We start from the raw sequence: 27939 nt of genomic DNA, 5'->3' as shown, positions 1-27939 counted from the left end.
TGGAGTTTTTCCAGATTTTTCTCCAATTCCCGGAACTTTCCCGGAGTTTTTTCACGGATTTTCCCAAATCCTGGAGCTTTTTCCCAGATTTCTCCAATTCCTGGAACTTTCCTGAAGTTTTTCCCCACATTTTTCCAAATCCTGGAGTTTTTTTCCAGATTTTTCCCAATCCTAGAACTTTCCTGGACGTTTTTTCCTTGATTTTTCCAAATCCTGGAGCTCTTTCCCCAATTCTCCAATTCCTGGAACTTTCCTGGAGCTTTTTCATGGAATTTTCCAAATCCTGGAGTTTTTTCACAGATTTTTCCCAAATCCTGGAGATTTTTCCCAGATTTCTCCAAATCCTGGAGCTTTCCTGGAGCTTCTTCCTGGATTTTCCCAATTCCTGGAATTTTCCTGCAGTTTTTTCCCTGATTTTTCCAAATCCTGGAACTTTCCTGCAGTTTTTTCCTGGATTTCTTCAAATCCTGGAGTTTTTCCCTGATTTCTCCCAAATCCTGGAGATTTTTCCCCGATTTTTCCAAATCCAGCTTTTTTTTTGGGCTCTCCCTGCTGCTTCCAGGGAAATTCCAGAGCTTGGGATTTTCCTTTTCCTGCCCTTTCCAGATCCAGGAAAATCCACAATCCCACAGGATGGGATCTGATTCCATGAATTTCCCCCAAAATCCTGGAATTCCTGCGGCAAAATTCCATCCAAATCCCACAGCCTGGCCTTGGACACTTCCACAGACCTGGAAAAATCCCAATCCCAATAAAAACCCTCAAAACCCCAAGGAAAATCCAGGATTTTTCCACTTTATTCATAAATTTCTCTCATTCTCGGTGTTTCTGGGAATGTTTTTTCCCAAATTTCCGGGGGTTTCATCCCAAATTTCCTTTTCCTGCTTAAATATTTACGGAATTCCACGATTTCCCTAAAATCTGCTTCAGCTCCTGGAAAATCCAGGCTGGAAAAATATGGAAAAACACCTAGAAAAATTCCCAGGAATTTGGGATTCAAAGGAATCAGGAATTCCTGATTTTCCTCATTCCCATCCTGGAATTTTCCAGCAAAACCAGAGGGGAATAAAAAACCCAAAAAAACCAACAAAAAAATCCCAATCCAAGAAGTCTCAGAGCAAAATTCCATCTTTTCCAAAGGAATTTTTTTGGGGAATTCCTCAAAAAATCTTCTGGATCAGGAATTCCCAAGCCTGGCTGGGGTGGGAATGGAAAATTCCGGAAAAAAAAACAGGAATTTTCTGATGGGAAAGAAGAAATTTGCAGCTCTCCTTGGAGGATTTTCACCCTTCGGAAAAGGAGGAAGGAAAAATCTGGGAATTCTCAACATTCCCCCTCGTCTGCAGGATCAGAAAAATCCGGAATTCTGGGAATTCCCTGGAAAACCGAGATTCCCATGGAAAATCCCTGCCCATCAACTCCTTCCCAAGGCTTTGCTGGAGGGAAAAATGGGAATTTTCAGGATTTAAACCACCCAAATCCTGATTTTTTGGGGGGATCATTCCTTCTGGAAAAGCGGGATGAAGGAACAGCCTGGAATCCTCTGGATTTATCCCAATTTTTCCCATAGATTTTTTTTTAATTCATGGCTCTGTGGAACCCTCAGGAAAATCCAGAAGCAGCTCCAAAAAACAAAAAAAAAACCCCACAGGGAACTGGGAAATTCCCAAAATTCCCAAGATTCTCCATGAAAACATTCCCAAGGAATCAGCAGGAAAAACCCCCAAGCGTGGTCGGCACCTCCAGGAGTGTCCAAGTCTCTGAATTCCCAAAGAAATTCCCAGATAAGGGGCAAAATTTGGGATATTCCGGCTGGGGATCTTCTGGATATTCCCAAATATTCCCAAATATTCCCGGATTTCAGTAAATTTTCTGCCTGCTGGGCAGGATGGCTTCCTTGATGAAGGAGAAAATCAGGAGAATCCCAGAGCGTTTCCCTCTTTTCCCCTTGGTGAAATAATTGGAGACGACGTCGTCTGCGGGAAAACGGGGAGCGGGATCAGAATTCCAGAGGGGGATTTCGGGAGATTTTGGGATTTTTGGGACTGGGATGGAATTTCCAAAGAAGTTGTGGCTGCTCCTGGATCCCACTGGGAATGTGGGATTGGAGTTTCGGGGTTATCAGGGATCCCAAATTTATGGGGTACTCAGGAAATCCCAATTCCATCGAATTCTCGGAGCTTTCGGGGTGCCCAGAGATCCCAAATTTCTGGGATTCTCCAAAGGTTCAGGAATCCCAAATTTTTGGGATTCTTTGAGCCTTCGGGACCCCCGATTTCTGGGATATTTTGAGCCCTTGGGGACCCCAAAAATCCCAAATTTTTGGGATATTCTGAGCCTTTAGGAAGCCCCAGGGATCCCAAATTTCTGGGACATTTTGGGGCACCCAAGGATCCCAAATTTCTGGGGTTTTTTGAGCCTTTGAGACCCCCAATTTCTGGGATATTCTGATCCTTGCTGACCCCTAAAAATCCCAAATTTTTGGGATATTGAGCCCACAGGAAGCCTCAGGAATCCCAAATTTCTGGGATTCTCTGAGATTTTAGGGACTCCCAGTGATCCCAAATTTTTGGGACATTCAGAGAATTGGGGGCACCCAGGAATCCCAAAATTTTGGGGGTTTTTTGAGCCTTTGGGACACCCAATTTCTGGGATATTCTGCACCCTTGGTGACCACTAAAAATCCAAAAATTTTGGGATATTGAGCCCACAGGAAGCCCCAGGAATCCCAAATTTCTGGGATTCTCCGAGATTTCAGGGACCCTCAGGGATCCCAAATTTTTGGGACATTTGGAGAATTTGGGGCACCCAGGAATCCCAAAATTTCTGGGGTTCTTTGAGCCTTTGGGACCCCCAATTTCTGGGATATTCTGATCCTTGGTGACCCCTAAAAATCCCAAATTTTTGGGATATTCTGAGCCTTTAGGAAGCCCCAGGGATCCCAAATTTCTGGGACATTTTGGGGCACCCAAGGATCCCAAATTTCTGGGGTTTTTTGAGCCTTTGAGACCCCCCAATTTCTGGGATATTCTGATCCTTGGTGACCCCAAAAATCCCAAATTTTTGGGATATTGAGCCCACAGGAAGCCCCAGGAATCCCAAATTTCTGAGATTCTCCGAGATTTTAGGGACTCCCAGTGATCCCAATTTTTTGGGACATTCAGAGAATTGGGGGCACCCAGGAATCCCAAAATTTTGGGGGTTTTTTGAGCCTTTGGGACACCCAATTTCTGGGATATTCTGATCCTTGGTGACCCCTAAAAATCCCAAATTTTTGGGATATTGAGCCCACAGGAAGCCCCAGGAATCCCAAATTTTTGGGATTCTCTGAAGCCCTGTGGAGCACCCAAGGATCCCAAATTTCTGGGGTTCTTTGAGCCTTTGGGACCCCCAATTTCTGGGATATTCTGAGCCCCTGGGGACCTCAAAAATCCCAAAATTTTGGAATATTCTGAGCCTTTAGGAAGCCTCAGGAATCCCAAATTTCTGGGATTCTCCGAGATTTCAGGGACCCTCAGGGATCCCAAATTTTTGGGACATTTGGAGAATTTGGGGCACCCAGGAATCCCAAAATTCCTGAGGTTCTTTGAGCCTTTGGGACCCCCAATTTCTGGGATATTCTGAGCTCTTGGGGATTCCAAAAATCCCAAATTTCTGGGATTCTCTGAGGCCTTGGCACTCCCAGTCCTTGGGATTCTCCAAGGATTCAGGGACCCCAAATTTCTGGGATTCTCCAAGGGTTCAGAGGCACCCAAGGATCCCAAATTTCTGGGACATTCCAAGCCCTTGATGACCCCCAAAAATCCCAAATTTCTGGGATTCTCTGAGGCCTTGGCACTCCCAATCCTTGGGATTCTCCAAAGGTTTAGGGACCACCAAAAATCCCCAAATTTTCAGGACATTCTGAGCGGGATCAGAACTGGACGAGTTCGAAATCCTTTCCCACCCAAGCCCATTCCCGACCCCATTCCCGACCCCATTCCCGACCCCATTCCCGGCCCCATTCCCGACCCTGTTCCCACCTCCAGGCTGCACCATGGAGTTCAGGACGTTCAATCCTTGGGATTCCCCAAGGGCTCAGGGATCCCCCCCAAATCCCAAATTTCCACAACATTCTGACCCTCAAGAATCCCAAATTTTTGGGACATTCTGAGCCCTCGGGAAGCCCCAAGGATCCCACATTTCTGGGACATTCAGAGACTTTGGGGGCACTCCAAGATCCCAAATTTTTGAGATCATTTTGAGCCTCTGGGACCCCAAATTTCCAGGACATTCTGAGCCCTTGGGAACCCCAAAAATCCCAAATTTCCGGGACGTTCTGAGCAGGATCGGAACTGGACGAGCTCAAAATCCTTTCCCGCCCATTCCCATTCCCAATCCCATTCCCAACCCCATTCCCAACCCCATTCCCAACCCCATTCCCAACCCCATCCCAATCCCATTCCCACCCCAATCCCATTCCCATTCCCAAGCCCATCCCAACCCCATTCCCAACCCCATTCCCAAGCCCATTCCCAAGCCCATTCCCAAGCCCAATCCCAACCCTATTCCCATTCCCAATCCCATTCCCAATCCCATTCCCGACCCCGTTCCCACCTCCGGGCTGCACCATGGAGTTCAATCCTTGGGATTCTCTAAGGGCTCAGGGATGCCTCCAAAATCCCAAATTTCTGGGACATTCTGAGCCCTTGGGAACCCCAAAAATCCCAAATTTCTGGGACGTTCTGAGCAGGCTCAAGGACCCCAAATTTCTGGGATTCTCTGAGGCCTCAAGGAGCCCCAAAAATCCCAAATTTCCTCGACATTGTCACCCTTGATGCCCCCAAAATCCCAAATTTCCAGGACGTTCTGAGCAGGATCGAAACCGGACAAACTCAAAATCCTTTCCCATTCCCAATCCCATTCCCAACCCCATTCCCAACCCCATTCCCAACCCCATTCCCAATCCCATTCCCAATCCCATTCCCACCTCCGGGCTGCACCGTGGAGGGCAGGACGTTCTCCCCGGCCGACAGCGACACGAAGAAGGCGAAGGGAATCAACCACAGGCAGAAGGTGAAATAAGCCAGGACCTGCAGAATTCCCAAAATTCCAACCAGAATTCCCAAAATTCCAAGCCAAAAACCCCAAAAATTCCAACCCCAAAACGCCAAGAATTCCTAAGGAAAAGCGTCCATCTCACCCCTTTTTTTGTGGGGGAAAAGTTTCCTTGAGTTGTTCCCAAATTTTTTGCTCTTCCTCGAAAGAAGCCAGAATTCCCAAAATATTCCAACCCAGAATTCCCAAAATTCCAACCCAGAATTCCAGCTCTGAAATCCCAAAATTCCAGCCTGGAAACCCCAAAATTCCAACCCCAAAAATTCCTGTGGAAAATTTCCAGCCAGGACCTGCACAATTCCCTAAAATTCCAGCTCAGAAATCCCAAAATTCCAGCTCTGAAATCCCAAAATTCCAGCCTGGAAACCCCAAAATTCCAACCCTAAAATTCCTGTGGAAAATTTCCAGTCAGGACCTGCACAATTCCCTAAAATTCCAGCTTGGAAATCCCAAAGTTCCAACCCCAAAACCCCAAAATTCCAAGAATTCCTATGGAAAATTTCCAATCTCAGCCCTTTTCTTATGGGGGAAAAGTTTCCTCGAGGTGTTCCCAAAAATTTTTACTCTTCCTTGAACTAAGCCAGAATTCCCAGAATTCCAACCCAGAATTCCCAAAATTCCAACCCAGAATTCCTGAAATTCCAACCCAGAATTCCAGCTCGGAAATCCCAAAGTTCCAACCCCAAAAATTCCAAAAATTCCTGTGGAAAATTTCCAGCCAGGACCTGCACAATTCCCTAAAATTCCAGCTCGGAAATCCCAAAATTCCAGCTCTGAAATCCCAAAATTCCAGCTTGGAAATCCCAAAATTCCAGCTCTGAAATCCCAAAATTCCAGCCTGGAAACCCCAAAATTCCAACCCCAAAAATTCCTGTGGAAAATTTCCAGCCAGGACCTGCACAATTCCCTAAAATTCCAGCCCGGAAATCCCAAAATTTCAGCTCGGAAATCCCAAAGTTCCAACCCCAAAACCCCAAAATTCCAAGAATTCCTATGGAAAATTTCCAATCTCGCCCCTTTTCTTGTGGGGGAAAAGTTTCCTTGAGTTGTTCCCAAATTTTTTGCTCTTCCTCAAAAGAAGCCAGAATTCCCAAAATTCCAACCCAGAATTCCTGAGATTCCAACCCAGAATTCCAGCTCTGAAATCCCAAAATTCCAGCCTGGAAACCCCAAAATTCCAACCCCAAAAATTCCTGTGGAAAATTTCCAGCCAGGACCTGCACAATTCCCTAAAATTCCAACTTGGAAATCCCAAAATTCCAGCTCAGAAATCCCAAAATTCCAACCCCAAAAATTCCTGTGGAAAATTTCCAGCCAGGACCTGCACAATTCCCTAAAATTCCAGCTCGGAAATCCCAAAGTTCCAACCCCAAAACCCCAAAATTCCAAGAATTCCTATGGAAAATTTCCAATCTCAGCCCTTTTCTTGTGGGGGAAAAGTTTCCTCGAGGTGTTCCCAAAAATTTTTACTCTTCCTTGAACTAAGCCAGAATTCCCAAAATTCCAACCCAGAATTCCCAAAATTCCAACCCAGAATTCCTGAAATTCCAACCCAGAATTCCAGCTCTGAAATCCCAAAATTCCAGCTCGGAAATCCCAAAGTTCCAACCCCAAAAATTCCTGTGGAAAATTTCCAGTCAGGACCTGCACGATTCCCTAAAATTCCAGCTTGGAAATCCCAAAGTTCCAACCCCAAAACCCCAAAATTCCAAGAATTCCTATGGAAAATTTCCAATCTCAGCCCTTTTCTTGTGGGGGAAAAGTTTCCTCGAGGTGTTCCCAAAAATTTTTTGCTCTTCCTTGAACTAAGCCAGAATTCCCAGAATTCCAACCCAGAATTCCCAAAATTCCAACCCAGAATTCCCAAGATTCCAGCTGGAAATCCCAGAATTCCAGCTTGGAAATCCCAAAATTCCACCTTGGAAATCCCAAAATTCCAACCCCAAAAATTCCTGTGGAAAATTTCCAGCCAGGACCTGCACAATTCCCTAAAATTCCAGCTTGGAAATCCCAAAGTTCCAGCTTGGAAATCCCAAAATTCCAACCCCAAAACCCCAAAATTCCAAGAATTCCTATGGAAAATTTCCAATCTCACTCCTTTTCTTGTGGGGGAAAAGTTTCCTTGAGTTGTTCCCAAATTTTTTGCTGTTCCTCAAAAGAAGCCAGAATTCCCAAAATATTCCAACCCAGAATTCCCAAGATTCCAACCCAGAATTCCTGAGATTCCAACCCAGAATTCCAGCTCGGAAATCCCAAAGTTCCAACCCCAAAAATTCCAAAAATTCCTGTGGAAAATTTCCAGCCAGGACCTGCACAATTCCCTAAAATTCCAGCTCGGAAATCCCAAAATTCCAGCTCTGAAATCCCAAAATTCCAGCTTGGAAATCCCAAAATTCCAGCTCTGAAATCCCAAAATTCCAGCCTGGAAACCCCAAAATTCCAACCCCAAAAATTCCTGTGGAAAATTTCCAGTCAGGACCTGCACAATTCCCTAAAATTCCAGCTCGGAAATCCCAAAGTTCCAACCCCAAAACCCCAAAATTCCAAGAATTCCTATGGAAAATTTCCAATCTCAGCCCTTTTCTTGTGGGGGAAAAGTTTCCTCGAGGTGTTCCCAAAAATTTTTACTCTTCCTTGAACTAAGCCAGAATTCCCAGAATTCCAACCCAGAATTCCCGAAATTCCAACCCAGAATTCCCTAAAATTCCAACCCAGAATTCCCAAGATTCCAGCTGGAAATCCCAGAATTCCAGCTCTGAAATCCCAAAATTCCAGCTTGGAAACCCCAAAATTCCAACCCCAAAAATTCCAAAAATTCCTGTGGAAAATTTCCAGTCAGGACCTGCACAATTCCCTAAAATTCCAGCTCGGAAATCCCAAAATTCCAGCTCAGAAATCCCAAAGTTCCAACCCCAAAACCCCAAAATTCCAAGAATTCCTAAGGAAAATTTCCAATCTCAGCCCTTTTCTTGTGGGGGAAAAGTTTCCTCGAGGTGTTCCCAAAAATTTTTTGCTCTTCCTTGAACTAAGCCAGAATTCCCAGAATTCCAACCCAGAATTCCCAAAATTCCAACCCAGAATTCCCAGAATTCCAACCCAGAATTCCCAAGATTCCAGCTGGAAATCCCAGAATTCCAGCTCTGAAATCCCAAAATTCCAGCTTGGAAACCCCAAAATTCCAACCCCAAAAATTCCTGTGGAAAATTTCCAGTCAGGACCTGCACAATTCCCTAAAATTCCAGCTCGGAAATCCCAAAATTCCAGCTCAGAAATCCCAAAGTTCCAACCCCAAAATTCCAAGAATTCCTATGGAAAATTTCTACCTCATCCTTTTTTTTTGTGGGATAAAAAAGTTCCCTTGAGGTTTTCCCAATTATTTTGCTCTTCCTGGTTTTGAATTCCCAGATTTTAATTAAGATTTTAATTCATTCAATGAAATCCATATGGAAAAATTGAATTTAATTCATTTTCAAAATCCAAAAACTTCAAGGAAAAATTGGATTTTCCTTGGTTTTTATGGAATTTTGGCCTCTTGGGATTTTTGTCATGGAATTCCCAATGGGAAAAGATTTGGGGTTGAATGGTAAAAAAAATGGAATTTCAATGATTTCTTTCCTATTTTTCCTAAAATTTCTCGTATTTCCTAAAATTTTTCACATTTTTGGGATAAATTGGGATGAACATTCCACATTCCTGGAATTTCCTGGGAAAACCCTAAACCTGAAAACAGCCAGGGAATTTCAGAACCTCAAGAAACCCCCCCAAAAAAAATTGGAAAAAATTTAAAAAATCAATTTTATTTTGAAGAAATTCAGAGCTACCAACCCAAAAATTGGGATTTTTCCAATGGGGAAAATGGGGAAAAATCCCAGAATTTTTGGGATCTTACCTCGGAGAAAAGGTAAAATTCCTCAGCAAAATATTGGAATGCCAGGTAGTGATTGACCACCACCAGAACTGGAGGAAAAACCAGGAAAAACAACGGGATCAGAACATTCCAGAGGGAAAATCCCAAATTTTGGAGCCTTCCCGTTCTCCCCCAGGCCAATCCCAAAACCTGGAATTCTGGCCAGGCCCCAAATGTTTGGGAATTTTGAGGTGGGGGTGAAAATTGGGGGGATTTGGGGGATTTTTGGGGGTTTGGGGTGTTCAAGGATCCCAAAATTTGGGATCCCAAATCTCAAAAAATTCCTTCAAAATTGCCCCAAAAATTCATCAAAATTCCCCCCAAAATTCCCAAAGAATCCTCAAAAGTTCCCCCAAAAAATCCCCAAAATTCCCCCCAAATATCCCTAAAAATCTCCCCCAAATATTCCCATAGAATTCCCCAAAAAGCCCCCCAAGAATTCCCATAGAATCCCCATAAATCCCCCAAAATTCCCCCCAAAATCTCTCCAAAAACCCCTCCCAAAATTGCCAAGAATTCCCAAAAAAAATCTGAAAAAATCCCTAAAATCCCCCCAAAACTCCCCCAAATCCTTGCAAATATTCCCCCTAAATTCTCCCAAAAATTCCTAAGGATCTGCAAAAAAATCCTAATAAATCCATGAAAATAATAAAAAAAATTCCTAAAAAATCCCAAAAAATTAAAAAAAAAAAAAAATCCCCAAAAATTACCTCAAAACCCCTCAAAAAATCCTGGAAAAATCCCAAAAATCCTCACAAAAATCCTCACAAAATCCAAACAAATCCTAAAAAAATCTCCCCAAAATGCCTCAAAAATTCCCAGAAATCTCCTAAAATATCCCCCAAAATACCCCAGAAAATCCAAAACAATCCCTGAAAAATATCCCAAAAAATCCTTTAAAAATCCCTAAAAAATTTTTTTAAATCTCCAAAAAAATTCCTCCAAAACTCCCAAAAAAATCCCTTAAAAATCCCCAAAATTTCCCCAAAGAAATCCAAAACATTCCCTAAAAAGTCCCCAAAAATTCTCTCAAAATCCCCTAAAAGTTGTCCAAAAATTCTCAAAAATTACCGAAAAATTCCCAAAAAATCCCTAAAAATTCCAAAAAAAATCCCTAAAAATTCCCAAAATATTCTTGAAAATTCCCAGAAAAATCCCCATTAAGTCCCCCAAAACATCCCAAAAATTCTTCCAAAAATTAAAAAAAATCCCCAATAATTCCCTCAAAATTCCTCAAAAATTCCCAAAAATCCGCAATAATTCCCTCAAAATTCCTCAAGAAATCCCCCCAAAAATCCCCCAAAATTCTGCAATAATTCCCTCAAAATTCCTCAAAACTTCCCCAAAAAATCCCCAAAAATTCCCTCAAAATTCTTTTAAAAATCCCCCAAAAGTCCCAAAAATCCTCAAAAATTCCCCAAAAAATCACCAATAATTCCCTCAAAATTCCTCAAAAAATCCTCAAAAATTCCCCCAAAAAATCCTAAAAAATTCCCTCAAAATTCCTCAAAAAATCCTCAAAAATTCCCCCAAAAAATCCTAAAAAATTCCCTCAAAATTCTTGAAAAAATCCTCAAAAATCCCCGAAAAATCCCCAAAAAAATCCTCAAAAAATCCTGAAAAAATAAAAAAAAAATCCTAAAAAAATCCCAAAAATCCCCCAAAAAATCCTCAATAATTCCCTCGAAATTCTTGAAAAAATCCTGAAAAAGTCCTCAAAAATCCCCAATAATCCCCTCAAAATTCTTCAAAAAATGCTGAAAAAATCCTCAAAAAATCCCCAAAAAATCCCCAAAAAATCCTGAAAAAATCCCAAAAATCCCCAAAAATTCCCCAATAATTCCCGCAAAATTCCTCAAAAAATCCCAAAAATCCTCAAAAATTCCCCCAAAAAATCCTCAATAATTCCCTTAACATTCTTGAAAAAATCCTGAAAAAGTCCTCAAAAAATCCTCAATAATTCCCTCAAAATTCTTGAAAGAAAACTGAAAAATTCCCCAAAAAATCCCCAATAATTCCCTCAAAATTCTTCAAAAAATCCCCCAAAAAAATCCCAAAAATCCTCCAAAATTCCCCAAAAAATTCCCAATAATTCCCTCAAAATTCTTGAAAAAATCCCCAAAAAATCCCCAAAAAAATCCTCAAAAAATCCTGAAAAAAATCCCCAAAATCCGCCAAAGTTCCCCAATAATTCCCTCAAAATTCCTCAAAAAACCCCAAAAAAAGTCCCAAAAATCCTCAAAAATTCCCCAAAAAATACCCAATAATTCCCTCAAAATTCTTGAAAAAATCCTGAAAAAATCCTCAAAAATGCCCAAAAAATCGCCAAAAATCCCCCAAAAAATCCCTGAAAAATCCCAAAATATTCTCGAAAATGCCCAGAAAAATCCCCATTAATTTCCTCAAAATTCCTCAAAAAAATCCCAAATAATTCCCTCAACATTCTTGAAAAAGTCCTGAAAAAATCCTCAAAAATGCCAAAAAAATCCCTAAAAAAATCCTCAAAAAATCCTCAAAAATGCCCAAAAAATCCCTAAAAAATCCCTAAAAAAATCCTCAAAAATCCCCAAAAAAATCCTCAAAAATCCCCAAAAAATCCACAATAATTCCTGCAAAATTCCTCAAAAAATCCCAAAAATCCTGAAAAATTCCCCCAAAAAATCCTCACTAATTCCTCAAAAAATACCCAATAATTCCCTCAAAATTCCTCAAAAAATCCTCAAAACTTCCCCAAAAAATCCCCAATAATTCCCTCAAAATTCTTTTAAAAATCCCCCAAAAGTCCCAAAAATCCTCAAAAATTCCCCAAAAAATCCCCAATAATTCCCTCAAAATTCCTCAAAAAATCCTCAAAAATAATCCCAAAAATCCTAAAAAATTCCCTCAAAATTCTTGAAAAAATCCTCAAAAATCCCCAAAAAATCCCCCAAAAAATCCTCAAAAAATCCTGAAAAAATCCAAAAAAAAAATCCTAAAAAAAATCCCAAAAATCCCCCAAAAAATCCTCAATAATTCCCTCGAAATTCTTGAAAAAATCCTGAAAAAGTCCTCAAAAATCCCCAATAATCCCCTCAAAATTCTTCAAAAAATGCTGAAAAAATCCTCAAAAAATCCCCAAAAAATCCTGAAAAAATCCCAAAAATCCTCCAAAGTTCCCCAATAATTCCCTCAAAATTCCTCAAAAAATCCCAAAAAAAGTCCCAAAAATCCTCCAAAATTCCCCAAAAAATCCCCAATAATTCCCTCAAAATTCCTCAAAAAATCCTCAAAAATAATCTCAAAAATCCTCAAAAATTCCCTCAAAATTCTTGAAAAAATCCTCAAAAAATCCCAAAAAAATCCTCAAAAAATCCTGAAAAAATCCCAAAAAAATCCTAAAAAAATCCCCAAAATCCTCAAAAATTCCCCAATAATTCCCTCAAAATTCCTCAAAAAATCCCAAAAAAAGTCCCAAAAATCCTCAAAAATTCCCCAAAAAATCCCCAATAATTCCCTCAAAATTACTCAAAAAATCCTCAAAAATAATCCCAAAAATCCTCAAAAATTCCCTCAAAAATCCTGAAAAAATCCCAAAAAAATCCTAAAAAAATCCCAAAAAAATCCTAAAAAAATCCCAAAAATCCCCAAAAATTCCCCGATAATTCCCGCAAAATTCCTCAAAAAATCCCAAAAATCCTCAAATATTCCCCCAAAAAATACTCAATAATTCCCTTAACATTCTTGAAAAAATCCTGAAAAAGTCCTCAAAAAACCCCAATAATTCCCTCAAAATTCTTGAAAGAAAACTGAAAAATTCCGTAAAAAATCCCCAATAATTCCCTCAAAATTCTTCAAAAAATCCCCAAAAAAAATCCCAAAAATCCTCCAAAATTCCCCAAAAAATTCCCAATAATTCCCTCAAAATTCTTGAAAAAATCCCCAAAAAATCCCCAAAAAAATCCTCAAAAAATCCTGAAAAAATCCCAAAAATCCGCCAAAGTTCCCCAATAATTCCCTCAAAATTCCTCAAAAAACCCCAAAAAAAGTCCCAAAAATCCTCAAAAATTCCCCCAAAAAATCCCAATAATTCCCTCAAAATTCTTGAAAAAATCCCGAAAAATCCTTAAAAATGCACAAAAAATCGCCGAAAATCCCCCAAAAAATCCCGAAAAATCCCAAAATATTCTCGAAAACTCCCAGAAAAATCCCCATTAATTTCCTCAAAATTCCTCAAAAAAATCCCAAATAATTCCCTCAACATTCTTGAAAAATCCTGAAAAAATCCTCAAAAATGCCCAAAAAATCCTAAAAAAAATCATCAAAAATCCAAAAAAATCCACAAAAAAATACAAAAAATCAAATAATTCCTGCAAAAAATACTCAAAAAATCCAAAAAATCCTCAAAAATCCCCCCAAAAAATCCCCAATAATTCCCTCAAAATTCCTCAAAAAATCCCAATAATTCCCCAAAAATCTTGAAAAAATCTAGCAAAAAAATCCTCAAAAATTGCCCAAAAATTGCCCAAAAAATCCATAATAATTCACCAAAATTCCTCAAAAAATCCCAATAATTCCCTCAAAATTCCTCAAGAAATCCCCAAAAAGAATCCCATAATATCCCCAATATTTCCTCAAAATTCCCTCAAAAAATCCCAAAAATTCTTCAAAAAATCCACAATAATTCCCGCAAAATTCCTCAAAAAATCCTCAATAATTCCTCAAAAAGTCCTCAATAATGCCCTCAAAATTCTTTGAAAAATCTGCAAAAAAATCCCAAAAATCCTCAAAAATCCCCAAAAAATCCCCAATAATTCCCTCAAAATTCTTGAAAAAATCTTGAAAAAATCCCCAATAATCCCCTCAAAATTCTTCAAAAATGCTGAAAAAATCCTCAAAAATGCCCAAAAAATGCCCGAAAAATGCCCGAAAAATCCCAAAAAAATCCCAAAAAAAACCCAAAAAATCCCCAAACCCCTAAAATCCCCAAATTGTGCCTGAGCACAGGAGAGGAGGAAGTTGGAGGAGGTGAGGACGATGCAGGGGAAGCTCTGCAGCAGCCCCAGGTACACGAGGTTGCTGAGGAGCCCCGTGGCCACCAGGAACCCCAAAGTTCTGGAACATTCTGAGCCTTTTGGGGCACTGAAAGAATCCCAAAATTCCCTCAAAAATTCCCTCAAAATTCCTTAAAAAATGTCCCAAAAAGAATCCCATAAAATCCCCAATATTTCCCTCAAAATTCCCTCAAAAAGTCCCAAAAATTCTCCAAAAAATCCACAATAATTCCCGCAAAATTCCTCAAAAAATCCCCAATATTTCCCTCAAAATTCCTCAAAAAATCCCAAAAATCCTCAAAAATTCCCCCAAAAAATCCTCAATAATTCCCTCAAAATTCCTCAAAAAATCCCAAAAATCCTCAAAAATTCCCCAAAAAAATCCTTAATAATTCCCTCAAAATTCTTGAAAAAGTCCTCAAAAAATCCTGAAAAATCCCAAAAAAATCCCCCAAAACCCTCAAAAAATCCCCAATAATTCCCTCAAAATTCCTCAAGAAATCCCCAAAAAGAATCCCATAAAATCCCCAATATTTCCCTCAAAATTCCCTCAAAAAATCCCAAAAATTCTTCAAAAAATCCACAATAATTCCCGCAAAATTCCTCAAAAAATCCTCAATAATTCCTCAAAAAGTCCTCAATAATGCCCTCAAAATTCTTTGAAAAAATCTGCAAAAAAATCCAAAAATCCTCAAAAATCCCCCAAAAAATCCCCAATAATTCCCTCAAAATTCTTGAAAAAATCCTGAAAAAATCCTGAAAATCCTCAAAAATTCCCCAAAAAATCCCCAATAATCCCCTCAAAATTCCTCAAAAAATCTTGAAAAAATCCCCAATAATCCCCCTCAAAATTCTTCAAAAAATGCTGAAAAAATCCTCAAAAATGCCCGAAAAATGGCCGAAAAATGCCCGAAAAATCCCAAAAAAATCCCAAAAAAAACCCAAAAAATCCCCAAAACCCTAAAATCCCCAAATTGTGCCTGACCACAGGAGAGGAGGAAGTTGGAGGAGGTGAGGACGATGCAGGGGAAGCTCTGCAGCAGCCCCAGGTACACGAGGTTGCTGAGGAGCCCCGTGGCCACCAGGAACCCCAAAGTTCTGGAACATTCCCAGCCTTTTGGGGCATTGAAAGAACCCCAAAATTCCCTCAAAAATTCCCCTCAAAATTCCTCAAGAAAAAAAAACCCAAAAAAATCATCAAAAAATTCCTCAAAAATTCCCTCAGAATTGTTCAAAAAATGCTGAAAAAATCCTCAAAAATGCCTGAAAAATGCCCGAAAAATGCCCGAAAAGTGCCCGAAAAGTGCCCGAAAAATCCCAAAAAAATCCAAAAAATTCCCCAAACCCCTAAAATCCCCAAATTGTGCCTGACCACAGGAGAGGAGGAAGTTGGAGGAGGTGAGGACGATGCAGGGGAAGCTCTGCAGCAGCCCCAGGTACACGAGGTTGCTGAGGAGCCCCGTGGCCACCAGGAACCCCAAAGTTCTGGAACATTCCAGCCTTTTGGGGCACTGAAAGAATCCCAAAATTCCCTCAAAAATTCCCTCAAAATTCCTTAAAAAATCTCCCAAAAAATCATCAAAAAATTCCTCAAAAATTCCCTCAGAATTGTTCAAAAAAATCCTGAAAAAATCCTCAAAAATGCCTAAAAATCGCCGAAAAATGCCCGAAAAATCCCAAAAAAATCCCAAAAAATCCCAAAAAAATCCCAAAAAAAGCCCCAAACCCCTAAAAACCCCAAAGCATTTCTGACCACAGGAGAGGAGGAAGTTGGAGGAGGTGAGGACGATGCAGGGGAAGCTCTGCAGCAGCCCCAGGTACACGAGGTTGCTGAGGAGCCCGTGGCCACCAGGAACCCCAAAGTTCTGGAACATTCCCAGCCTTTTGGGGCACTGAAAGAATCCCAAAATTCCCTCAATAATTCCCAAAAAATTCCTCAAGAAAAACCCAAAAAAATCATCCAAAAATTCCTCAAAAATTCCTCAGAATTGTTCAAAAAATCCCGAAAAAATCCTCAAAAATGCCCGGAAAATGCCCGAAAAATCCCCAAAAAATCCCAAAAAAATCCCAAAAAAATCCCAAAAAATTCCCCAAACCCCTAAAATCCCAAAATTGTGTCTGACCACAGGAGAGGAGGAAGTTGGAGGAGGTGAGGACGATGCAGGGGAAGCTCTGCAGCAGCCCCAGGTACACGAGGTTGCTGAAGAGCCCCGTGGCCACCAGGAAGGCCGGGAAGTGCTCGAACAGGAAGAGCCCCAGGTGCACGGCAGAGGAGAACTGGGAATAATGGAAAGAATGGGATTAGGGGGGAAAATATGGGAAATAATGGGGTTGGGGGGGAAATGGGGAAAAAAGGGGGAAAAATGGGGAAAAAAATGGGGAAAAATGGGGAAAAAATGGGGAAAAATGGGGCAAAAAACGGGGGGGAAAGGGGAAAAATGAGAAGAAATGGGGGGAAAATGGGGAGGAATGGGAAGTAAAAAGAGGGAAATAATGGGGAAAAAGGGGAGAAAATGGGAGGAAAATGGGGAGAAAAAATGGGGGAGTGAAGGAAAACAGAAAAATGGAGAAAAAATGGGGAAAAATGGGGAAATAATGGAAAAAATATGGGGGAAAAGGTAAAATGGGAAAAAAACAGGGGAAAAATAGGGAAAAAACGGGGGAAAATGAGAAAAAATGGGGAAAAAAGATGGGGAAATGGGGGTAAAAGGTGGAAATGGAGGAAAACTTGGGAGAAATAGGAAAAATGGGAAAAATGAGAAAAAACAGGGAAAAATGGAGAAGAATGGAAAATAAAAAGAGGGAAATAATGGGAGAAAATGGGGGGAAATGGGGAGAAAAAATGGGGGGGAAATGTAGAAAAACAGGGAAAAAAAACAGGGAGAAATGGGGAAAAAATGGGGAAAAATAGGGAATAATGGAATAAAATATGGGGGAAAATGGAGGGAAAGGGTAAAATGGGAAAAAAAACCAGGGGAAAAATAGGGAAAAATGGGGGAAAATGGGGGAAAAATAGGGAAATAATGGAAAAAATATGGGGGGAAATGGAGGGAAAGGGTAAAATGGGAAAATAGGAAAAAACAGGAAAAAATGGGGGAAATGAGAAAAAAGGGGAAAAAAAGATGGGGAAAATAGGAAAAAATGAGGAAAAAATGGGGAAAAAATGGGGAAGAATGGAAAATAAAAAGAGGGAAATAATGGGGGAAAATGGGGGGAAAATGGGGAAAAACAAGGAGAAAAAATGGGGGGGAATGCAGAAAAACAGGGGGAAAATGGAGAAAAAATGGGGGAAAAATAGGGAAATAATGGAAAAAATATGGGGGAAAAGGTAAAATGGAAAAGAACAGGGGAAAAATAGGGAAAAAACGGGGGAAAAATGAGAAAAATGGGGAAAAAAGATGGGGGAAATGGGGGGAAAACTGGGAGAAATAGGAAAAAATGGGAAAAAATGAGAAAAAAACGGGGAAAAAATGGGGAAGAATGGAAAATAAAAAGAGGGAAAATAATGGGGGGAAATGGGGGGGAAATGGGGAGAAAAAATGGGGGGGAAATGTAGAAAAACAGGGAAAAATGGGAGAAATTGGGAAAAAATGGAGGAAAAAATGGGAAAAAAAGGGAAATAATGGAAAAAATAGGGGGGAAAATGGAGGGAAAAGGTAAAATGGGAAAAAACGGGGAAAAATAGGGAAAAAACGGGGGAAAATGAGAAAAATGGGGAAAAAGATGGGGGAAATGGGAAAAAAAGATGGAGGAAATGGGGGGAAAACTGGGAGAAATAGGGAAAAAATGGGAAAAAATGAGAAAAAAACGGGGAAAAAATGGAGAAGAATGGAAAATAAAAAGAGGGAAATAATAGGAGAAAAGGGGAGAAAATGGGGGAAAAACAGGGAGAAAAAAAATGGGGGGAAATGCAGAAAAACAGGGAAAAAACAGGAAGAAATGGGGAAAAATAGGGAAATAATGGAAAAAATGTGGGGGAAAAGGTAAAATGGGAAAAAAACGGAAAAATAGGGAAAAAATGGGGGTAAAATGAGAAAAATGGGGAAAAAAGAGGGAAATAATGGGAAAAAAGATGGGGGAATGGGGAAAAATGGGGGTAAAAATGGGAAATGGGGGAAAAATAGGGAGAAATAGGAAAAAAATGGGGAAAAATGATAAAAATGGGGAAAAATGGGGAAGAATGGGAAGTAAAAGAGGGAAATAATGGGGGGAAATGGGAGGAAAATGGGGAGAAAAAATGGGGGGGGAAATGCAGAAAACAGGGAAAAGTGGAGAAAAAATGGGGGAAAATAAGGGAATAATGGAACAAATATGGGGGGGAATGGAGGGAAAATGGAGGGAAAAGGTAAAATGGGAAAGAACAGGGGAAATGAGAAAAATGGGAAAAAAAGATGGGGAAAATAGGAAAAAATGAGAAAAAATAGGGAAAAAACAGGGGAAAAACGGGAAGAATGGAAAATAAAAAGAGGGAAATAATGGGGGGAAATGGGGGAAAAATGGAGGGAAAAAAATGGGGGGAAATGCAGAAAAACAGGGAAAAAACAGGGAGAAATGGGGAAAAACAGGGAAATAATGGAAAAAATATGGGGGGGAATGGAGGGAAAAGGTAAAATGGGAAAATAGGAAAAAACGGGAAAAAATGGGGGAAATGAGAAAAAGGGGAAAAACAAGATGGGGAAAATAGGAAAAAAAAACAAGATGGGGAAAATAGGAAAAAATGAGAAAAAATAGGGAAAAAATGGGGAAGAATGGAGAATAAAAAGAGGGAAATAATGGGAGAAAATGGGGGGAAATGCAGAAAAACAGGAAAAAATGGGGAAAAATAGGGGAATAATGGAATAAAATATGGGGGAAAATGGAGGGAAAAGGTAAAATGGGAAAAAAATGGGGAAAAAAAGGGGAAAATGAGAAAAATGGGAAAATAAAAAGAGGGGGAAAAGGGGAGAAATGGGGGAAAAACAGGGAGGAAAAATGGGGGGGAAATGCAGAAAAACTGGGAAAAACCAAGGAGAAATGGGGGAAAATGGGGAAATAATGGAAAAAATATGGGGGAAAATGGAGGGAAAAGGTAAAATGGGAATAAAACTGGGGAAAAATAGGGAAAAATGGGGGAAAATGAGAAAAATAGGAAAAAAAAAGAGGAAAATAATGGGAAAAAGATGGGGAAATGGGGAAAAATGGGGAGAAATGGGAAAAATAAGAAAAAACGGGGAAAAATGGGGAAGAATGGAAAATAAAAAGAGGGAAATAATGGGAGAAAATGGGGGGAAATGGGGAGAAAAAATGGGGGGAAATGTAGGAAAACAGGGAAAAAAAACAGGGAGAAATGGGGAAAAAATGGAGGAAAAAATGGGAAAAAAAGGGAAATAATGGAACAAATATGGGGGAAATGGAGGGAAAAGGTAAAATGGGAAAAATAGGGAAAAAATGGGGGAAAATAAGAAAAAAGGGAAAAAAGATGGAGGAAATGGGGGGAAAACTGGAGAAATAGGAAAAAAATGGGAAAAAATGGGGAAAAAATGGGAAAAAACAGGGAAGAATGGAAAGTAAAAGAGGGAAATATAAGGAGAAAATGGGGGGAAAATGGGGAGAAAAAAAATGGGGGGAAATGCAGAAAAACAGGGAAAAAACCAAGGAAAAATGGGGAAAAAATGGGAAATAATGGAACAAATATGGAGAAAATGGAGGGAAAATGGAGGGAAAAGGTAAAATGGGAAAAAAACGGGAAAAAATGGGAAAAACGGGGAAAAATGGGGAAGAATGGAAAGTAAAAAGAGGGGGAAAAGGGGAGAAAATGGGGGGAAAACAGGGAGAAAAAATGGGGAGAAATGCAGGAAAACAGGGAAAAAACAGGGAGAAATTGGAAAATGGGGAAAATGGGAAAAAATAGGGAAATAATGGAAAAAATATGGGGGGGAATGGAGGGAAAAGGTAAAATGGGAAAAAAAAGGGAAAAATAGGGGAAAAACAGGGTAAATGAGAAAAAGGGAAAAAAGAGGGAAATAATGGGAAAAAAGATGGGGAAATGGGGAAAAATGGGGGAAATAGGAAAAAATGGAAAAATGAGAAAAAAACGGGGGAAAATGGGGAAGAATGGAAAATAAAAAGAGGGAAATAATGGGGGGAAATGAGGGGGAAAACAGGGAGAAAAAATGGGGAGAAATGCAGAAAAACAGGGAAAAAACAGGGAGAAATGGGGAAAAATGGAGGAAAAAAATATGGGGGAGAAATGGAAAAAATATGGGGGGAAATGGAGGGAAAAGGTAAAATGGAAAAAAATGGGAAAATGAGAAAAATGGAAAAAAAAAAGAGGAAATAATGGGAAAAAAGATGGGGAAATGGGGAAAAAATGGGAAAAAATGGGGAGAAAAGAAAAAATGGAAAAATGGAAAAAAAGGGAAAAATGGGGAAGAATGGAAATAAAAAGTTGGAAATAATGGGAGAAAATGGGGGGAAATGCAGAAAAACAGGGAAAAAAAACAGGGAGAAATGGGGAAAAATGGAGGAAAAAATGGGAAAAAAGGGAAATAATGGAACAAATATGGGGGGAAATGGAGGGAAAAGGTAAAATGGAAAAATAGGGAAAAATAGGGAAAAAAAACACGGGAAAATGAGAAAATAGGAAAAAAAAAGAGGAAAATAATGGGAAAAAAGATGGGGAAATGGGGGAAATTTGGGAGAAATAGGAAAAAATGGGAAAAATGAGAAAAAAGGGGCAAAAAACGGGAAGAATGGAAAATAAAAAGGGGGGAACGGGAGAAAATGGGGGGAAATGGGGAGAAAAAATGGGGGGGAAATGCAGAAAACCAGGGAGAAATGGGGGGAAAATGGGAAAAATAGGGAAATAATGGAATAAATATGGGGGAAAATGGAGGGAAAAGGTAAAATGGGAAAAAAAACAGGAAAATAGGGAAAAAAATTGGGGAAAATGAGAAAAGGGAAAAAAGAGGAAAATAATGGGAAAAAGATGGGGAAATGGGGAAAAATGGGGAAAAATAGGAAAAAATGGGGAAAAAATGGGGAAAATGGGAGAAGAATGGAAAATAAAAAGTTGGAAATAATGGGAGAAAATGGGGGAAATGCAGAAAAACAGGGAAAAAAAACAGGGAGAAATGGGGAAAAAATGGAGGAAAAATGGGAAAAAAGGGGAAATAATGGAAAAAATATGGGGGGAAATGGAGGGAAAAGGTAAAATGGGGAAAAATAGGGAAAAAAAGGGGAAAATGAGAAAAATGGGAAAAAAAGATGGGGAAATGGGGAAATTGGGAAAAATGAAGAAATTAACAGGAAATATGGGGGGAAAGAGAAAAAAGAAAGGGGGGAAATGGGAAAAAATCAGGAAAACCAAGGCAAAAAGCAGGGAAATGGAAAAATGGGAAATAAAGGGAGAAAAATGGGGGGGAAAAAGGGGAAAAATGGGAAAAAACAGCAGAAAAATGGGATTTGGGGATTTGGGGTGTCTGGGGTTTGGGATCTCCAGGGTTTGGGGGTATCCAGGATTTGGGGTTTCGGGAATTTGGGATTCTGGGTTTGGATTTCCCAGGGATTTGGGGTCTCCAGGATTTGGGGTTTCCCAGGGATTTGGGGTTTCCGGGATTTGGGGGTTCTCAGGGATTTGGGGTTTCTGGGATTTGGGGTTTTCCAGGGATTTGGGTTTCCCAGGGATTTGGGGGTTCTCAGGGATTTGGGGTTTCCCAGGGATTTGGGGTTTCCGGGATTTGGGGGTTCTCAGGGATTTGGGGTTTCCCAGGATTTGGGGTTTCCCAGGGATTTGGGGATTCTGGGATTTAGGGTTTCTCAGGGATTTGGGGTTTCTGGGATTTGGGGTTTCGGGGATTTGGGGTTTCTGGGATTTGGGGTTTCTGGGATTTGGGATTTCCAGGGCATTTGGGATTTGGGGTTTCCCAGGGATTTGGGGTTTCCCAGGGATTTGGGGTTTCCAGGGGATTTGGGGTTTCCCAGAGATTTGGGGTTTCTGGCATTTGGGGTTTCCGGGGTTTGGGATTTCCCAGGGATTTGGGGGGTTCCGGGATTTGGGATTTCCTGGGGATTTGGGGTTTCCCAGGGATTTGAGTTTTCCCAGAGATGTGGGATTTCCTGGTCTTGGGGTTTCCGGGATTTGGGGTTTCCGGGATTTGGGGTTTCTGGCATTTGGGGTTTCGGGGGTTTGGGGCTTTTGGGGTTTGGGGTTTCGGAGATTTGGGATTTCCCGGGGATTTCTGGGATTTGGGGTTTCTGGGATTTGGGATTTCTTGGTGTTGGGGTTTCTGGGATTTGGGGTTTCTCTGGGATTTGGGGTTTCTCAGGGATTTGGGATTTCCTGGTGTTGGGGTTTCTGGGATTTGGGGTTTCTGGGATTTGGGGTTTCCCAGGGATTTAGCATTTCTGAGGTTTCAGGGATTTGGGATTTCCCAGGGATTTGGGGTTTCTGGGATTTGGGGTTTCCAGGATTTGGGGTTTCTGAGGTTTGGGGTTTCTGGGGTTTGGGGTATTTGGGGTTTCTGGGGTTTGGGGTATTTGGGGTTTGGGGTATTTGGGGTTTCTGGGATTTGGGTTATTTGGGGTTTGGGGTTTGGGGTATTTGGGGTTTGGGGTATTTGGGTTATTTGGGGTTTGGGGTTTGGGGTATTTGGGGTTTGGGGTATTTGGGGTTTCTGGGATTTGGGTAATTTGGGGTTTGGGGTTTGGGGTATTTGGGGTATTTGGGGTTTGGGGTATTTGGGGTTTGGGGTATTTGGGGTTTGGGGTATTTGGGGTTTCTGGGATTTGGGTTATTTGGGGTTTGGGGTTTGGGGTATTTGGGGTATTTGGGGTATTTGGGGTATTTAGGGTTTGGGGTATTTGGAGTATTTATTTGGGGTATTTATTTGGGGTATTTGGGGTTTGGGGTATTTATTTGGGGTATTTATTTGGGGTATTTATTTGGGGTATTTATTTGGGGTATTTATTTGGGGGATTTGGGGTGCAGGACTCACCCAGATCATGGATTTGATGATCCTCCTGGTGGCCACCGTGTACTCCTCGATCAGCTCTGCCAGGTAATAGAGCCCGGCCGCTGCGGGGACAGCGCGGGGACACCGATGGCACCGATGGCACCGATGGCACCTCGGGGGTGGCACCGGCCCACGGCGCTTTTGGGGACACCCAGGGGGCCCCAAATTCTGGGGTGTGGGAGCCCAAAGGTCAGGGAGAGCCAGGGGGCCCAAATCTTGGGGACACTCTGAGGTCTTGGGGACAGCCACAGACCCCAAATCTTGGGGACACTCTGAGGGCTTGGGGACACTGAGGGATCCCGAAGCTCAGGGACCTTCTGAGGGTTTGGGGACACCAAGGGACTCAGAGTCCTGGGGACATCCTGAGGCCTTGGGGACACCAAGAGACTCCCAGGCTTGGGGACACTCTGAGGGCTTGGGGACACCCAGGGACCCCAAATCCTTGGGACACTGAGGGCTTGGGGACAGCCACAGACCCCAAATCTTGGGGACACTCTGAGGGCTTGGGGACACTGAGGGATCCCAAAGCTCAGGGACCTTCTGAAGGTTTGGGGACACCAAGGGACTCAGAGTCCTGGGGACATCCTGAGGCCTTGGGGACACCAAGAGACTCCCAGGCTTGGGGACATCCTGAGGCCTTGGGGACACCCAGGGACCCCAAATCCTTGGGACACTGAGGGCCTGAGGACAGCCACAGACCCCAAATCTTGGGGACATCCTGAGGGCTTGGGGACACTCAAGGATCCCAAATCTCAGGGACAATTTAAGGGCTTGGGGACGCCCAGAGATCCCAAATCCTGGGGACATTTTGAGGGCTTGGGGACACCTCCAGACCCTGTGGTGATTTAAGGGTTTGGGGACAGCCAGGGGCCCTCATTGTTGGGGACACTCTGAGGGCTCAGGGACACCAGGAACCCCCAAACTTGGGGACATCCTGAAGACTTGGGGACACCCAGGGACCCCCAATCTTGGGGACACTCTGAGGGCTCAGGGACACCCAGAGACCACAATCCCTGGGACAATTTAAGGGCTTGGGGACACCCAGGGACCTTCAGTTCTGGGGACGTCCTCAGAGCTCGAGGACACCCAGACACCCCAAATATTGGGGACACTCTGAGGGTCTGGGGACACCCAGGGACCCCAAATATTAGGGACACTCTGAGAGCTCGGGGACACTCAAAGATCCCAAATCTCAGGGATAATTTAAGGGCTTGGGGACACCTTGGGACCTCCAATCTTGGGGACACTCTGAGGGTTTGGGGACACCCAGGTACCCCAAATCTCAGGGACTTTCGGAGGGTTTGGGGACAGACAGGGATCTCAAATCTTGGGGACACTCAGAGCCCTCAGGGACACCCAGAGACCCCAAATCCCTGGCACAATTTAAGGGCTTGGGGACATCCTGGGACCCTCAATGCTGGGGACACTCTGAGGGCTTGGGGGCAGCCACAGACCCCAAATCTTGGGGACACTCTGAGGGCTCGGGGACACTGGGGACACTGAGGGATCCCAAATCTCAGGGACCTTCTGAGGGTTTGGGGACACCAAGGGACTCAGAGTCCTGGGGACATCCTGAGGCCTTGGGACACCCAGGGACCCCAAATCCCTGGGACACTCTGGGGGCTTGGGGACAACAAGAGGCTCCCAGACTTGGGGACACGTCATGGGCTTGGGGACACACAGAATGTTGGGGACGCCCTGAGGACTCGGGGACACCCAGGGACCCCCAATGTTGGGGACACTCTGAGGCCTTGAGGACACCAAAGGATCCCAAATCTTTGTGACTTTCTGAGGGCTTGGGGACACCCAGGGACCCCAAATCTTGGGGACACTTTGAGGCCTTGGGGACACCAAGAGACTCCCGGGCTTGGAGATATCCTGAAGATTCGGGGACATCCAGGGACCCCAAATCTTGGGGACACTCTGAGAGCTCAGGGACACTCAAGGATCCCAAATCTCAGGGACAATTTAAGGGCATGGGGACACCCAGGGACCCTCAATCTTCGGGACATCCTGAGAGCCTGGGGACACCCTGAGACCCACAGTATTGGGGACACTCTGAGGGTTTGGGGACACACAGAGACCTCAAATCTCAGGGACTTTCTGAGGAATTGGGGACACCCAGGGATCCTAAATCCTGGGGACACTCTGAGGGCTCAGGGACACCCAGGGATCCCAAATCTCAGGGACAATTTAAGGGCTTGGGGACACCCAGAGACCTCCAGTCCCTGTAGAAATTTAAGGGTCTGGGGACAGCCAGGGACCCTCAGTGTTGGGGACACTCTGAGGGCTCGAGGACACCCAGAGATCCCAATGCTTGGGGACACTCTGAGGGCTTGGGGACACCCAGGGATCCCAAATCCCTGGCACAATTTAAGGGTTTTGGGGACACCCTGGGACCCTCAGTCTTGGGGACACTCTGAGGGCTTGGGGACACTTAGAAACTCCAAATCTCAGGGACATCCTGAGGGCTTGGGGACACCCAGGGATCCCAAATCCTTGGGACACTCAGAGCTCTCAGGGACACCCAGAGACCCCAAATGCCTGGGACAATTTAAGGGCTTGAGGACACCCTGAGACCCGCAATGTTGGGGACACTCTGAGAGCTTGGGGACACTCAAAGATCCCAAATCTCAGGGACAATTTAAGGGCTTGGGGACACTCTGGGATCTCCAGTCTTGGGGACACTCTGAGAGCTTGGGGACACTCAGGGACCCCAAATCCCTGGCACAATTTAAGGACATGGGGACACCCTGGGACCCTCAATCTTGGGGACATCCTGAAGACTTCAGGACACCCAGGGACCGCAAATATTGGGGACACTCTGAGGGCTTGAGGACACCAAAGGATCCCAAATCTCAGGGACTTTCTGAGGGCTTGGGGACACCCAGGTACCCCAAATCCCTGGCACAATTTAAGGGCATGGGGACACCCTGGGACCCTCAATCTTCAGGACATCCTGAGAGCTTGGGGACACCCAGAGACCTGCAGTATTGGGGACACTGAGGCTTTGGGGACACTCAGGGACTTAAGGGTCTGGGGACAGTCAGGGACCCTCATTGTTGGGGACACTCTGAGGGCTCAGGGACACCCAGAGATCCCAATCCTTGGGGATACTCTGAGAGCTCAGGGACATTCAGGGATCCCAAATCTCAGGGACAATTTAAAGCCTTGGGGACACCCAGAGACCCTCAATCTTGGGGACACTCTGAGAACTCAGGGACACCCAAGGATCCCAAATCTCAGGGACTTTCCGAGAGCTTGGGGACACTCAAGGACTCTCAAATCTCAGGGCCACTCTAAGCCCTATTGGGACACCCAGGGAGCTCCAGTCTCGGGGACACTCTGAGGCTTTGGGGACACCCAGGGAGCCCAAATCTCGAGGACACTCCGATCCCCTGCTGTCCCCGGGCCACCCCCGGGGTTCTCCCCCCTCCCCTCCGCCCTTCCGGCCCCTCCCCCTCCCGTCCCCTCCCCCGCCATATCGCGACACGGCCGGAACGGGCCCAATCCCTTCGCGCAGCCCCCGGGGCGCTCTCACCGATGGCCAAGGTGACAAAGGCCACCTGCACGAGCAGGGACAGCCAGCTGAGCACGTACATGAACCACATGGCGGGGCCGGGCCGCTCCCGGGGCCGCTGCTCCCGGTGCCGCTCCCGGGGCCGCTCCCGCTCCGCGCCCGCCGCCGGAACCAACGAGAGGAGGCACCGGAACCAACGAGACGTGAGGGGGAGAGCGGCAGAGCGCCCCCTACAGGCCTGGAGGACTCGCGCGGCCTAAGGGGACACGGCGACCCCAAAATGTGCGGGGGGGACCCCAAAAGTGTAAAGGAAAACCTGGAAAAGGGATCCTAAAATGTGCAGGGAACCCAAAATGCACAGGGACCCCAAAACATGGGAGGGACCCCAAAATGTGCGGGGGGGGACCCCAAAAGGGTGCGGGGAGATGAGAAGGGGGAGAAAAGGCTCCTCAAAATCTGCAGGAGGAAGGAAATGGATGGAACCCCACAAATTGTTAGGGAAAGCCCTAAATGTATACGGACCTCAAAATGTGCGGGGACCCCAAAAGTGTGAAGGAAAAGCTGGAAAAGGGATCCTAAAATGTACAGGGACCCCAAAATGTACAGGGAACCCAAAACATAGGAGGGATCCCAAAACACGGGAGGGACCCCAAAATGTGCAGGGACCCCAAAATATGGGTAAGGACCCCAAAATGTGCAGGGACCTCCAAAGTGTGAAGGAAAACCTGAAAAAGGGACCCCAAAATGTGCAGGGACCCCAAAACACGAGGGGGACCCCAAAAGGGTGCGGGGAGATCAGAAGTGGGAGAGGAGACTCCCCACAGTCTGCAGGAGGCGGGAAATGGATGGGACCCCACAAATTGTGAGGGAAACCCCAAAATGTGCAGGGACCCCAAAATGTACAGGGACCCCAAAATGTGCAGGGACCCCAAAATGTGCGGGGACCCCAAAATATGCAGAGACCCCCAAAGTGTGAAGGAAACCCCGAAAAGGGGACCCCAAAATGTGCAGGGACCCCAAAACACGGGAGGGACCCCAAAAGGGTGCGGAGAGACCCCAAAAGACGAGGAGGGCCCCGAAAGTGTGCAGGGACCCCAAAATATGGCAGAGACCCCAAAACACGGCAGAAACCCCTGATCTGTACAGGGACCCACCCCAAAACTGTGCGGGGACCCCAAAAATCTACAGGGACCTTCCAAACTGTGAAGGAAACACCAAAACACGCAGGGACCCCAAAATGTACACGGACCCCAAAACACGGCAGGGACCCCGATCTGTAGGGGACCCCAAAAGGACGGGGACTCTAAAGGGTGCGAGGACCCCCAAAACCCCACAGAGACCCCAAAACGCAGAGGGACCCCCAAAAGTGTGTAGGGACCCCAAAAAACTCAC

General features: G+C 43.7%; 1 protein-coding gene across 1 annotated transcript; it reads right to left on the bottom strand.

Annotated features, from left to right (window-relative positions):
* Window positions 1-779: 779 nt before the first annotated feature.
* TEX261 (testis expressed 261) lies at window positions 780-27939 on the bottom strand. The gene is made up of 6 exons (XM_071455899.1): window positions 26569-27939; window positions 23010-23089; window positions 16158-16311; window positions 8987-9054; window positions 4970-5072; window positions 780-1976 (listed from the first exon to the last, which is right to left on the bottom strand). Exons 1-6 carry the CDS (start codon window positions 26636-26638, stop codon window positions 1861-1863), a joined length of 591 nt encoding a protein of 196 aa, XP_071312000.1. The 5' UTR covers window positions 26639-27939; the 3' UTR covers window positions 780-1860.

The sequence above is a fragment of the Agelaius tricolor genome, unplaced genomic scaffold (genome assembly GCF_023055355.1).
Source record: "Agelaius tricolor isolate 1412-34295 unplaced genomic scaffold, bAgeTri1.0.p SCAF_54, whole genome shotgun sequence".
Taxonomy (NCBI): Eukaryota; Metazoa; Chordata; class Aves; order Passeriformes; family Icteridae; genus Agelaius; species Agelaius tricolor.
Note: the sequence above shows the minus strand (reverse complement) of the source record. Positions and strands in the feature narration are given on the sequence as shown.

Coding starts and splice junctions, on each gene's coding strand:
- TEX261 (XM_071455899.1), bottom strand. CDS start 26,638: ATGTGGTTCATGTACGTGCTCAGCTGGCTGTCCCTGCTCGTGCAGGTG. Junction 23,090..26,568: donor CTTTGTCACCTTGGCCATCG/GTGAGAGCGCCC, acceptor CTGTCCCCGCAG/CGGCCGGGCTCTATTACCTG. Junction 16,312..23,009: donor TCATCAAATCCATGATCTGG/GTGAGTCCTGCA, acceptor CATTATTCCCAG/TTCTCCTCTGCCGTGCACCT.